The 13,934-nt window shown below is 54.9% G+C and overlaps 1 protein-coding gene across 6 annotated transcripts in view; it reads right to left on the reverse strand.

Annotated features, from left to right (window-relative positions):
- Nucleotides 1-582: 582 nt before the first annotated feature.
- Nucleotides 583-13,934, reverse strand: part of NAV2 (neuron navigator 2) — a 153,945-nt gene continuing 140,593 nt past the window's right edge. For 4 of the 6 annotated variants that reach the window (XM_006753978.2, XM_006753976.2, XM_006753974.2 and 1 more), the window contains 7 exons: nucleotides 13,204-13,439; nucleotides 10,864-11,018; nucleotides 10,592-10,663; nucleotides 8,814-9,010; nucleotides 7,765-7,883; nucleotides 3,439-3,642; nucleotides 597-1,026 (listed from right to left, as the gene is read on the reverse strand). In XM_006753978.2, coding sequence (XP_006754041.1) covers nucleotides 901-1,026; nucleotides 3,439-3,642; nucleotides 7,765-7,883; nucleotides 8,814-9,010; nucleotides 10,592-10,663; nucleotides 10,864-11,018; nucleotides 13,204-13,439 — 1,109 coding nt within the window. In that variant the 3' untranslated portion in view covers nucleotides 597-900. Of the gene's footprint in view, nucleotides 1,027-3,438; nucleotides 3,643-7,764; nucleotides 7,884-8,813; nucleotides 9,011-10,591; nucleotides 10,664-10,863; nucleotides 11,019-13,203; nucleotides 13,440-13,934 lie in introns of all 6 variants that reach the window. The other 2 variants (XM_006753977.2, XM_006753975.2) reach the window with 1 other exon arrangement.

The following is a 13,934-nucleotide window of genomic DNA, read 5'->3' on the forward strand; positions in this document are numbered from 1 at the left end:
AAATCTTCAAAATCAAAGAGTCAGAAAGGGAGAAATTCAACCTCATTCTCAAAGGGGTCATCAGTTCTCCAAAGGAGACCAATTCTCACTGGACACAGTGTTTGCAGAAAAGAAACCTGATTCATTTCTAAGGAGACAGACGCATGCTGTCTGCCCTGGCAGGTCCGCTTGGGCACATTCTCACTCCTGCACGCACACTTGTGGGCTCACCGGAGGTGACGGGGGGAGGTGTGGCTGGACTGGAACAGGCAAAATACCTCTCGGGGAAGGAGAGCACCATTTAGAAAACAGAACAGAGCAGAGAGCACGAGGTGTTTTCTCCTAAGGTTTCCCTGTGCGTAGCTCTGACGGTTGTTGTGTGACCAAAGCAAGTGCCTCGTTAGCACCAGTTCTCTGTGGCCGGTTGGGTGAGTTGGCGTTGACATGAGGGTGCTGGCGGCCAGACCCACCTGGCAGGGTCTGAGTGAGGGGAAGCCGTGCTGTCGGGGTTTCAAGATTTGCTCCAGTCTCTCTGTCTCTGGGCAGCTCGTGGCAGGATGCTGTTTGGTTTCAGAACTTCAAGTGGGGTTTCCATGTTTAACCCTTTTCGTTTCAACGGTGATGGTCCTTTCCCGAGAAGTATCTTCAGTGACTTGGGGAGGTCACAGCAACAAGGCAAGAGCAATGATTTAAATGAAACCGAAGATAGTGCAGTTCTCACTGTGGAAGGAAGCAGTCCCAGGGGGCTGGCCTGGGATGGCTGCACCCAGGTCTGGGTGGAGGACCGGGGGCTTGGTGTTCCTGCAGCGCTCATGCTGCGGCTGGGCTGGCTCAGGAGGGCATCTTCAGGATGGTGCAGAGGAAGGAGGCGCAGTGGGGCGAGGCGAGGAGGAGGTGGGCAGACTCCATGGCCGGACCCTGTCACAGAGTTGACTCCAGGGACGAGTCCAGGATGTCGTCGTGATGGCTGTTGCTGTTGGAGTCGCTGTCGTAGCTCTGGGGACTGGAGTAGTTGGCTGCCTCCTGCAGCCTCATCAGCATGTTCATCTGAAAAAGGCAGAGAGCATGAGCGACCTTCTGGCCAGTCCGCCGCCCACCCGCCCTGGCCTCCTGGGAGCTCACGCCTGCTCCGCCAGACTCACCTTGGGAATGCAACCCACACGGGCTCTGGGCCAGGCTTCCAGGGTTCAAATCCCGGCTGCACCACTTATAGCTGCGTGACCTTGGACAAGTACCTTAACCTCTTTTGTGTCTCGGTTTCTTTATTGGTCAAATGTGAGTAATAATCACACCTGCCCTATAACATTGTGGTGTGGATTGAGTTAACATATGTAGAGCACTGAGAACAAAATGGAAAGTCCCCCATCAATCTGACACTTATTTTTATTTGGGAGGGGCACATCTCACTCAAGTCTGGGTAAAGGTGCCAGTCAAGCATCCCTGCTTCTGGAACAGGCTCATCAGTGCCGCTGACTTCCAAAGCATGGGATGCCCCCTTCGATGAGCCTCAAGCTCATCTGTGCCCCAGCGGCTGTCACAGCCTTCATGGGGAAGGGGAGGGCAGCGCCAGGAACAAGCAGAGCCACGGAAAACAGAGGCCTGGATTTCAATTCCAGAATCTTTGGACAAATTACCTCATGTATCTGAGCCACCAGTGCCTGGTCTATAGATTGGAGAGAACAGCAGCTCCTATCCCCTAGGACTCAAATAGGGAACAGAATGACATAATGTGTATGGGGCCCTGAGACTAGGGCCTCGCACATAGTAAGTGCTCAATGAACATGATGTGCCATCACCACCACCACCACCACCACCACCACCTTAAAGATAACAGTTTCAAGGTTGTGTTTTTAAATCTTCCCTGACAGATCGTCAGGGAAGATCGTCGGGGGTGGGGGGGGGAGTTCAAATGCAGTCAACCACCCTTTGCAGCTGAGATTACTTATTCACTCATCACTTCTACCCACAGCACGTGGTCCCACATACACACAGGTGTGGCCTGTTCTCTCGGAGGTCTCAGTCCCCTGAGAAGAGAGACTAGTAAACGAGATGGATAGCCTGGGCAGAGGGCATGGGCTTGGGAGGAACAGCCATATCTACCTTGTCACTCTGGGGGCCTGGGGTTGGAGGGAACCCTCAGGTGTCACCTAAACACCCTCTGTGTTCAATCAGTGATACAGAGAGTCCTGGCTGAGCAAAGGATGTCTGGGAGCGAGCCGCCATTCTTCCCTCCAGCCGCCGCGCATTCTATTTTTACTAAGACCTCATGAGCTCGCACCCACAAAAATGTCCCCGTGACTCTGGATTTGAGCAACGGTTAACGTTAGAAATGGCTTCTTAAAGTTTGATCTTTTTCTCTGTAAAACAGTTACATCCACTTAAAATATAGTTCCTGTTAAAAAAGGTCTCAGCAGGACCAGTGCTCCACCCCTCCAGTCTGGAGGACGGCAGGCGACCCAAAGCACCGTTCTTTTTTAAATCCAGCAAATCAATTAGTCAGCACTGGTTGTCTTTCCATCCTGCCGCATCACTTCTGAACATTTCCTTTCACTAGGTAATGTGAGCTATTTCTCTGATGTGCTTTTCCCTTTGCCTTAGCTGCCACGGGCGCGCAGGGCTCCCGGCAAGGCCTGAGAACGGTATCTCACCAGGGCAGGCTCTGGCACATTTGCTTTCACCACATTTCATGGGGCAGTTGCTTCTTTAGGTCTCATTCTGCAGGATGACTATGCAGGCGTCTCATATTGGCAGAGAGAGTACAGCAAGTCCTCGAATAACATCCTTTCCTTATGCTATAGGTGAGAGGCCCCAGGGCCCTGATTCTTACTTATATCAATTAGCCTATGGTAACTGATATACGTGGTTCTATTCCATGTGGTTTCACTTAAAGTCACAGGATCTACTGAGGAGGTTACATGAGGACTTACTTGAACTGCAGCGTTACCACCACGGGCCCAGGTTCTGCTTAAAGGATCTTTATGGCTTCAGCAATGACAGCGTCAATAAGCAGCTCAGACAATGTAAAGACCTAACTCACCTCGCTGGCCACGGGGCCCATGTTCAGGCCTCCTCCCTGCAAGCCCCTCCCTGCCTGCGCGATTGCTGGCCTGGGCTTCTGCTCCTCACCCAGCCCTGCCCCTGCTGTTACTGGGGGAGAGGTCTCTGGAGCAGGACAGCACATGATAAAGGTGGCACTGAACCCAGAGGGCAGAGTGGCACAAGGACAATTAAATTCTCACCTTTGACCTTCTGCCACAGACCATTTCAGAGGGGTTCAAGACATTAGCGAAAAACTAAAACCATAGAAGAAAATCCTGGCAAACGTGTCCCTAATCTTGGGATGGGCCCAGTCACCCAAAGCAAGGCTGGGGCTCAGTCGCCTGTTTCCAGCGGGCCTTGCTCCCAGTAACCAGTAAGTGCTCGGTGATGGTTGAGCTGCTCCGGGAGCTGAGAACTCACCAGCGGGTCTCCTTCAGCGTCGCTGGGGGGCATCTGCTTGCTGGCCGAGCCCTCCCGAGGCAGAGAGTAGCCGTCGAAGCCGACATCCTCGGGCCGGAGCTGCAGCAGGGGAGGCCACTCGTGTTGCTGCGGGCTGGCCGCCCAGGGGTAGGTGTCCATCACCCACTTGGCAGGGTCCTCCCAGGGGGCCCGCCTTCCGTAGAGCTAAGGGGAGGCCAGGAAGGAATGGTTAGAAGGGGGCTCAGACCTCCTCTGCAGCCTGTTTTGCAGCCTTCCGAAAAGTTCCCCGAACGCAGCGTTATGCCTCCGTGACGGGGTAATTCCACTTCCAGAATGCTACTGTAAGGGGGTCATCCAAGGTGCTGAGTGGATGTGCTAAGACCGAAGGCAGCATGACTCAGGTGTCAGGAACACCGGCTCTGGAGTCAGGCTGACGGGCTCGCGCCTCAGCTCTGCCACCGACTCACTGCTGCCCTCACTCTGAGCCTGGCTGATCGACCTGAATGGCGGCCAGCTTCCGTGGTAGAAACAGTCCCAGCACAGCCAATGCCAGACTACCAACACGACCTCACTGAATGCAGAGCTGGAAACAGGGGCTGGCTATCAGCTCCAGCGCCCTCCTGCATTACTGCCAGATCTAGCACCCTAGCTAGATCTAGCTGGTGTCACCACCAGCTCCAGCACACTCCTGCATTACCACCAACTCCAGCACCTTCCTGCATTACCACCAGCTCCAGCACCCTCCTGCATTACCACCAGCTCCAGCACCCTCCTGCATTACCACCAGCTCCAGCACCATACTGCATTACTACCAGCTCCAGCACCCTACTGTGTTACCACCAACTCCAGCACCTTCCTGCATCACTACCAGCTCCAGCACCCTCCTGCATTACCACCAACTCCAGCACCTTCCTGCATTACCACCAGCTCGCGGCTACGAACGAACGGCGAGCCGACCGTCCTCCAGTCCCACTTGTTCCCCAGCCATTACCACCAACTCCAGCACCCTCCTGCATTACCACCAGCTCCAGCACCCTCCTGCATGCAACCACCCGGAGAATTCCTTCCGCTGGCCACCGACACCACAGGCAGAGGTCACAAATGACCCTGTTCTGGTAAAACTTCATTTCTTGAGGAGGGTCTGACTTTCACAGTCCCTCTGTAAACTTTCCAAACAGCAGACTGGTCACTTTCAAAACAGCAGACTGTTAACAGAGGTTACGTGTGGGTGGTGCTTCTCCCCGCCCATATATTTCTCAAATTTTTCCATATTAACTAATTTGCTCTTCAAAGGGAAAACGATATTATCACTTAATTTTGTAAAACTGCTACCATGCCTCCACACTCCGTTCTTTAAGCTTTAATGATAACACGATTTTAGCGGTGAGTCTCAGACAGGATTCTGTGAGGGGGGCTAGTGCGTGTGCGTACGCATCTGTGTCAGAGAGAAAGGGAACACAAACATTTCGGAGTATTTGGAATCAAAAAAGGCTGTTCCAGATTAGGAACATTCCTGTAATTTTTAGAAACTCCTCCCTCCAAGGGCCTTCCCCGTGGAACTGGCCTGCTTTGCCCGGGCCAGACTTCACGTGGGTGAGGCTGCACCCATGCCCCATTTCTGACAGCTCCTGCTTCTGTCTCCGCCCTCCCGCCTGGAGGAGACGCTCAGGGCGACAGGACCACAGAGGCTGGAAGAGGGAGGTCAGCCAGTCCTCAGAGGGAGTCTGGCCTGCTGGTTTTCAAATATGTGCCCTTCTCCCCTGACCCCATCACTGAAGAATCTGAGAAACTTTTGGGCTCCACGGAAGACAGCCTGAAAAACACTCTTTGGGCCCAAACTTTTCAGAGCACAGGGTACCCTAGAGAAGGGAGACTTGCCCCAGTCTCAGAGCAACCGGGTAATCTGTGGGAGGTGGGGAGAGACGACGACGACACAAAGACCTTTCGAGTTACTCTGTAGACTAGACACTTTGGCAAGTGTTTACAGTGACAACTCCGGAGGGGAACAGGGCTGGGGCCTGACTCATCGGACAAATGTGCAGCTGGCAAATGCGAGCAGCATCAGCAAGAACAGTAAGTATTTTACAAGCCTCCCCACTTGTCGCTGGACATGTTCCAGTCCGGGTGGTGAATGGCTGGGTAAGGACCGTGGCAAGTACAGGAAACACTGTGAAGCGCCTTGGCCCCAGTGCAGAGCCTGTGGCAGCGCTAAGCAGCAGCAGAGACAGTAGATAGACAGACAGACAAATAGGACATTTGCTTTCACCACGGCATGCATTCGGGAAGAGCCTCCAGGCAGTTACACACCCACACCCCACTGGGAAAAGACTCCGGAGTCAAGACTTGCAAAGGTGCCTGGTATCCACTAGGGGGCGATGCCACAATTCCTCTGGTGGAGGGACTGTCTAGCGGTCAGTGGTGGGCCTGATCTCAGCAGGAGCCTTGGTCCCCCTCCCCCCACCACAGGCAGCCCTGCCAGAGTCCACCCTGGGGCCTCGATCTCTTCGTAGCTTCTAACCTCGGCCAAGAGCTCACCCACTCTGAACCAATGTGCTGCCTTCATGGCCTCTCTACTCACCCAGCAGGGCCAAGTGAGGACTAAATGCACCCCCCCACACCCCCCCGGTGCTCAGCACATAGTGAGCATGGAATCAAGGTGACACGGAGGAGAGTAAGGAATTTAAAACTTTTTAAAATAGAGGGATCCTTTTGTCAAGTGAAATCTGACGTAGAACTCCACTACCTGAACCACAGTACTTGGCTCCCCGAACCAACTGAGGCTTCTGGGGAAGTTCAGACAGTGTGCAAGTCAGGGAAGTAACCGAGGAGTCAGCTAGACTGGGCTCCAACGCTGGCTCATCACACCCCAGAGTCAACTGGGGCAAAGCTCCCGGGGCCGTGGTCTCCTCACCTGTCAGGTGCTCTGAACTGTTAACGCTACACGAGAGGCATGTCAGGCCCCCAGCACCGTGCCTGGCAAGCAGCAAGCCCTCAAAAAACAGTCGGCAAACTTTCCTTCCAAACTAGAGGCATAAGAACACACCAGGTTTCCCGTGAATCAGCAGGTTCCCTGGGGCCTCCAGGGCCCAGCAGGGCAATGAGGTCGGAGGGCTGAGACCAGGGGCTCATTTCTGAGCAGACTGGTAAAATGCTAACTCCAGCCGCCTCCCCTGGTGGCTCCCAGGCTCTGGAAAGATTGTTCTTCAAATGACCTCCCAGCACCAGGAAGGGATGACTTTTCCTGTCTGTATGTCTTAGGAGATGGAGGCGTGGCTCTGGTTTCCTGCCCGTTCAAGTTCTTGTCTGAGTGCCTCTGAAGACCCTCAGTGCGGCTGCATGTTACCGACAAGCAGTCAGACACTCGCTAGGCTCAGCCAAATGCATGAAAATGACACACAGCCCTTGTACTGTCACACGCACGTGTGGGGCATGCACCCTCTGTGACCATAGGCCTACGGCAGCGTCTTGTGTCTCCCGATGCCCAGGACCGAGGAACAGAGAAGCCCTGGGAACTGGCTGCTAACCTGGTTGCTGACTGTTCAGCTGTGCGTGACACATGCTCATCACGGAACCCCGGGAGCCAAGCCCAGAGCTTCTCAGGCTGCCTCCAGGCTCCACAGTACAACTTCCTTCTACGGCTGAGCTGCTGGAGCTGACCCTGGGCTGAGTGAGATGGGACTTGCTGCCTCATGAGCCCAAGGTCACCGGGGAGGGGTCCCAGGCAGGGAGGGAGTGCCATGGCCGCCCGAGGGCGGAGAACCTGGGATTCCAGCCAGAGGCGTGGACTCAAATCCCAGATTTTTCAAGGTTGACTCTTATGACCCCTGGCAAGTCACTTATTCTCCTTTGAGACTCAACTCTTCTCCTTTGAAAAATGTAGACACACACAAAAAAAATCTCTATATTCCAGGACAAATGCAGGGCTTGAACCAAATAGCAGATATGAGAGTACTTTGTAAGCTGTGAAGTGCTACACACGCTTGCTTCCGTTTCTTTGCACTCACTATGCTGAGGGCATCACAGCCAGGATGCATTTACCCTTTGCAACAAGTCTTTGTGGCACAGGACTGTATTCTCCTTTTCTATCCACGAGGGCACCGCGGCACAGAGAGGCTGAACGCCTTGCCTGGGGTCACACAGCTTACAGGTGGCAGAGCCAGGACTTACAGCCAAGTGTGTCCCTGCACTGTGCCAGACTGCTGACCTCACAGGTGAGGGAGGGGCTGTCACCCCATGTCAGTCAGAATCCCGGAGGAGGAGATAAAGCCCCCTCATCTGGTCACTAGAACGGCCCCCTGCCTCCCCTCTCATTCTGCCGTGTCTCACCTGGAGTCCTTCCCTGACGGCTTCCAGGAGATAGGGGATAATTGAGTAGTTCCACAAGTCGGTGAACCACACCCTGGAGCCATCCACGTCGATGGGGCATGACAGGAAGAGCCGGGGGCCTGGGGACCAAACGAAAATCCATCAGAGCTGAGTTGGGGAGAAGCCAGGAGAAGCCACAATCCAAGCATCCCTCCCAATTTCTGAGTGACAGCAGAAAGTCCACCTGCCGGTGGCGGGCACAGAGCAGGACACGTGGGCTCTCCAACACCCCTCCTCCTGACCCCTAGGATCTCTCTGCCCCAGGAAATCACCCAAAAGAGAGGAAAGGCTTTACGGAGAAAGATGTTCCTCATGGTATTATCAGTCCTGACCTTTGAAAATGCAAACACACTAAATGTCCAAGAAAACAGAAATGGTGCCGCGAGTGATGGCGTACCCGCATGTGAGTCTTTTCCAGCCTTTAAAAATAATCATAAAACTGGAGCAGCAACTCAGGATGCTTACAAGACAATGTGAGGTGAAAAAGAAATGAACGTGCTGTAGGTATACTCTGATGGCAACTAAGTAAAATATCTATGTGTGGACAAGGGAAAAACATCAGCTCAAATTAAAATAATCATGTCAGGAGGGTGGGATGATCAATGACCTTTTTTGCCCTCTGTTCTAAATTTGTAAGCTCCAGGAATGTTGGTAACGTTTTACTTTATTTTTAAAGCAGAGCATTCGTGGTTGGGCACTTCACTGAGCTGGCAGTTTCCACATCGGCCCAGGCTGGACCATCTCTTGCTGCTGATCAGCCCCAGGGCATTGGGCAAGGCAAGAGGGGCAGAGACACAGCAAGGGATGTGGGCGAGGCAGTGGGGGGTCTGCCTGGGGCTGGGACTGTCCCCTCTGCCTCCTTCTCTGTCCACATGAACAGAACAGAGTCCAGCTGACTTGGGCCTGCAGGGTGCTGCCCTGGCCAGGGCCCCCGGACAGTCTCCGAGGAGCTGAGCTCAGCGCTGCCCTGAGCCAGCCCACCCACCGTTCTTGCCTGGCTGCCCACCTACCTATGGTGACGTCTGAGGAGCTGTGAGCCTCCAGGAAGCGGTTGAGGTGATGCCAGACCTTGGGAATCCAGTCGATGATTTTCACCAGCTCCACATTCCGCACCCGCCCACTGATCTCCGTCTCCATGAGCTTCCGCCTCAGGAACCGGCCAAGGAAACCCTTCACGGGCTCCGTGTGGTTGGCACAAAGCACCCACCTGGGGGACATCAGGTTTTCAATGATTACGACGGTGAAGAAACGAAGGCTAACCTCAAGACTCAACGCGCATGAGAACTAGACAGATGGTGTGTATGCTGACTCCCTGTGCAAACACTGCATGTATATTAATTCACCTTTCCTCACAGCCACCCCATGACACAGATATTATCGCCATCCCCATTTTACAGTCGGAAATGTGAAGGCGCCGAGAGAGTATGTCCAAGATCAAAGAAGCAAGTTAATAGAAGAGCTAAGGATAGAACCAAGACGGTGCAGCTCCAAAGTCTGAGCTCTAACCACTGAGTTTGCTGCCTCTTGTGCTTGTGTCAGGCCCTGTGCTGGGCCATAGAACTATAACAATGACAGACACATTCGTCCCTGTTCCCAAGAGCTCACAGTCTTGCCGAGGGAGTAGATAAGCAAACAGAGGAATTGAGGCATGATGAAGCCCAGGGAATCAGGGAAGGCTCCTCGGAGGAGGGGCTGTCTGGGCTGGGACTGGAAGAATGGATGGAGCAGCCACATAAGCGAAGGCAGGAGCAGGGGGTAGGGTGGCAGGTGGGAGAGCTCGCTGAAGCATTTGCAGAGACATGGGAAAAGGGGTGGGTGTTTGGGGAACTGCCAGAGGCCATGTAACCAGACTTTAGACTTGACCTGCCAACCCAAGGAACCTGGACGCATTCTGGAGGCGATGAGGAACCACTAAAGCACTTCAGGGGGGAGGGTTTATGGTCAGATTTGAATACTAGGACGCTCATGCCAGCTGCCACTGGCACGGAGGATGAGGCCACTCTGCAGGCAGTAGTGCCCAGGGAGATGATGCGGCATGGCAGTGGCGGGGGAAGGAGAAAGAGGAAGGACTTGAAGCATCTTTAGGAGAAAGTGTGGACAAGATGGGGACAGGAGGGGAGCCACGATCTCAGGGGCCTGGAGGAGGTCACATTTCCCAGGGAATGACAATTGAGGCCCACTTCCCAGAGATCTCCCTCAGGGATGCCTGCAGAGTGGCCGGTGAGAATGGGCGAGGGTGCCATCCCAGGACACGATTCTCATCCTCATCTAAGGGCCAGCAGGAGGCGAGGAGTGCTGGGGTCACCAAGGGGTCAAAGTGGGGCAAAGGGCGTTTAGCGATGGCGCCACAAGGCAAGTGGCAATCCATCCAGGCATGACAGTGCAGCAGCTCTTCCCACACCCAGCAGGGAGCCCCGCGTGGTGCTGGGGCAGAGGATACATGGCAGCTGGAGGCAAAGGCCCACAGATCCCCAGACAGTTCTTGGGGACAAAGCAAGGGCCTTCATTGCTCATGTTCACCTAGGCCCCCGAGAGACGCGCCCCTGATGTGCCAGGGAGGTGAGTGGCCTTCTGCTCCTGCCCGGAGCTGCCTCCCTGTCTCTGCTACCCCAGGACTTCGTGACCTCACACGAGGCATCTTATTCTCCCAGCCTCAGTCTCCCCATTTGCAAGCTGCGAATGAGAAATGCAACTGCATGGAGCTATTGTGAGAATGAAGAGTGAAGCTGGGAAAAATGCTCCACACGATGCCTGGCACAGAACTGGTACTCAGAGGGTGACACCTTACCTGAAGTTGTGATGGAGCTGCAGGTTGGGAGTGGAAGAGGTAGCCTGGTTCATTGTGCCAATTATGTAAGGGCTATGGGCGACACGGAGGAAAGAAGAGGACTTTGTGAGGCAAGCCCAGCTCCGGACGGGCTTACAGGGTCCGTCCAAACAGCTGGCTGTCTGCCTCCCGGCCCCCCCACGCTGACCCCAGCCATGCATGGGCACAGGGCTGTGCAGCACACCTCCCCTGTGGCCGTTCTCCCGGGACCAGGGCCCGGAGCTGGCCTTTACCATCTGTGGTCCTTGCAGCTGAGCAGCCCATTGAAGATCTCGCCCAGGGAGCTGACATGGTGCAGGTTGTCCAGGATGATGACGAGAGGCATGTCCGCAGCGTTGTTCTCACTGGCGCACTGGTCGGCAAGGTTGGACAGGTACTGGCGCAATTCCTGCATGGGCCAGGGAAGGACGGGATGCAGCCGATGAAGAGCACATGCTCAGAGCCTGCACATCGCCCAGGCCAACGCAAGGGGCAGGCCCTCCATGGGCAGCATGCCTGGCTGCTGCATGGGTCGGCTTGGGTGGTGCGGGGAGGACAGGATGGGGAAGGCCTGCGTCCTTCTGGCTTTCACGAGGTCACAGAACTCCTTCAGCGAGGGCCAGAGCACAGCAGCGTGGAGGTGCCCAGGCCCGGTTCTGTATCCCTGCTCTACCACTTCTCTATCTGTGTCGCCATTTTTCTTGGATAGTTCTGATTCTGTCAACCTTCCAGGAAGCTCCAAAGGGCTCCAGAGGTGCCTTACACACCTGTGTAAGCTGCATACGTTCCGTATAAGGTGCTCTTCCACGGCGCCTGCCTGAGGGCCGTGTATGCAGAAGCCCTCCATGAATAATATCACACAGCATCCCCCTAAGTGCTGCTGAGAAGCGCTGTGGCAGGCAGACATCCAACAGTGCAGGGGGAGGTGGGTCTGCATGCACAGGGGCCTTGGGAGGTCTGGGTGAAAGGGTGAGATCTGAATTGAACTGTGAAGAATGGCTGGGGGATTGGCTGGAGCTGGGGCCAGAACACAGCTCAGTGTGCCCGGGGAAGGCCTGTGTTCTAAAAAGGAAGAGAAGAATAATGGTGTAGAAGGGGAAAGGGCTGAAATGGCGAGTTAAGGACCGGCCAGAGAACCCAGGATGACTGCCTGGTGATGTCACCATCACGCTGGCATGGCCTAGAGCCGGGCACAGCTCTGAGGGCCTCACACAGCCGGACTTCTGTAGCCCACAACCCTCTGGGGTGGGTACTATGCGTAGCTCCCGTTTACAGAGAGGGAAACTGAGGCACGCCCAAGTCAGGTGACTGCCCTGAGATTGCAGAGAGGGCAAGTAGCGGGCTGGATTCAGACTCGGTGCCTGTTCAGTGTGCTCCTCACACCCGACACTCCAGCATGCTAGCCGCCGCCTCCTATGAACACACACATGCCCACGTCTCCCGCATAAGTCACAATGCTTCAGCCCAACTTTTTGAGTGACTAGTAATTTTTCCTTCTTTGAGCTCCTTTCCATCTGGGTTCGTGGCCTCAGCCTTACAATGACAGGGCTCCTGGGCCTCCCGCCCCTACTCAGGCCTTCGTGGTACAGAGGGTGAGATGCCTTCTGCACGAGGTGCCCAGCCAGGGGTCCTTCATTCACTGGTCCTGGAGAGAATGCCCGCCTCAGCTCACACCGAAGCTCTCGACTCGGAAGCTGGGACCACTTCTCTCCAGTCCTGTCCTCACATCCAAGTCACCTGGAAACCTGTGAATGGCCCAGGTTCCCGGCCCACACAACCTATTGGAACAGGGCACCAGGGAATGAGGGTGAGGAAGCCCCATCGGCAGGGATGCCAGGTGATTCCTAAGGTGGAAGAGTCCTTTCCAGTTCACCTTGGACTCTGGCCCCTTTGCAGAGGGCCAGCCAGAGGGAACTATCATTAACTCCACTGTGCGAATAGCAAACAAGTGTGAGAAACCCCTTCCCAACCCGCGGCTGGGACTAGGTCAGACTGTCCAGTGTCTCCATTGCTCCCTGTGAGGCAGGGCCAAGCCTATTTGCTGGCTCTGGAGTCCAAGGCTTTGACTTGCGCTCCAGTCCACTTCTCAGTACCGCCCGAGTGGCCTCAGACACATGACCATCTGCCTCAGGCCTCAGTTTCCTCCTCTGTGAAGTGGGGGTAGCAGCAGCTGGTCCCTTCATGGCGAATAGCTGTGAGCTGTGAGGCGGCCAGCTTGTGGTCATGGGGCAGTCTGTCAATAAGAACTATCATTCTTGTTCCAAAAAGGGTTTCGTTTTGGAAAAACAATAGCATCACCAGGCACATGATAAATTCTTGGTAAATTGAAGTAGACTTAAGGAACTATTAGCACTGAACATGTGGGGAAGCAAGAAATGAACTAGATTGACTTACAGGTGAAATTCAGTGGGAAGTTTTGGGTTAAAGCCTTACTTCCTTCTAGCCCCATCCTGACCTTCACTGGGCTCTCATAACCACCAGAGTGAGTGTACAGAAAAGGCTGCTTTCCCATCAGGGTGGGGTGACATCAACAGTTCTGAAAGGGCCCAAAGGTGAGCCCTGGCTGGGCAGCAGCTTCGGAAAGATCTCCTCACCTTGCTGGACTTGTGGTCCACGTTGAAGGTGGCGATGACCCCGTCTGTCAGCTCTCGTCCCTCCCGAAGCACCAGGTACTCGGACAGCCGGTTGGCCAGGTACGTCTTCCCGGTGCCGCTGGGGCCGGAGAGAATGATGCGCCGGTGCTCCACCAGCAGGGAGACGTAGCGCTGCAGGATGGGCTTGGGGATCAGGGACTCGAAAGCCAGCGAGTCCAGGCTGTTCTCTGCGAGCCCTGTGTGGAAGAGGAAGTGTCTCAAGTCCTGCGGAAAGGGGAGCTCTGTGCTTGCCCAGCTGGGCCTGCCATGACCGGAGGCCACCCCTTTCCCGGGCAGCCCGCTCACCGAGTCCCTGGCTTGGCTGACTTTTGCTCACCTTTCAGACCTGGGCCCCTGGGCTTCGTCTGTTCTCTGCAGAATTCCTAAGACTCTGGGCTTGGCTTGTCTGTCTGGATTTGCCAACCGATGGCGCTTGCCCAAACCTTTGCCTCCCATGTCTGCCAGCACCTTAGGGTTCCTTCCTCACCTTGCTCTCTCATGAGTGCCAGGCGCCACTGCTTCCCACACTCAGATGCACCATGAAGGTAACAACAGTTTTATTTTAAAAACAAGCAAATGCAAAGTAGGACCATCTGATTGGGGGATGTGAACCCTGGCTGTTCCGGTGTGTAATGGGGGCTGTTCTGCATATGGGGGGGCTGTTCTAGTGTGTAGTGGGGGCTGTTGTGTGT

The sequence above is a fragment of the Myotis davidii genome, unplaced genomic scaffold (assembly GCF_000327345.1).
Source record: "Myotis davidii unplaced genomic scaffold, ASM32734v1 scaffold330, whole genome shotgun sequence".
Taxonomy (NCBI): domain Eukaryota; kingdom Metazoa; phylum Chordata; class Mammalia; order Chiroptera; family Vespertilionidae; genus Myotis; species Myotis davidii.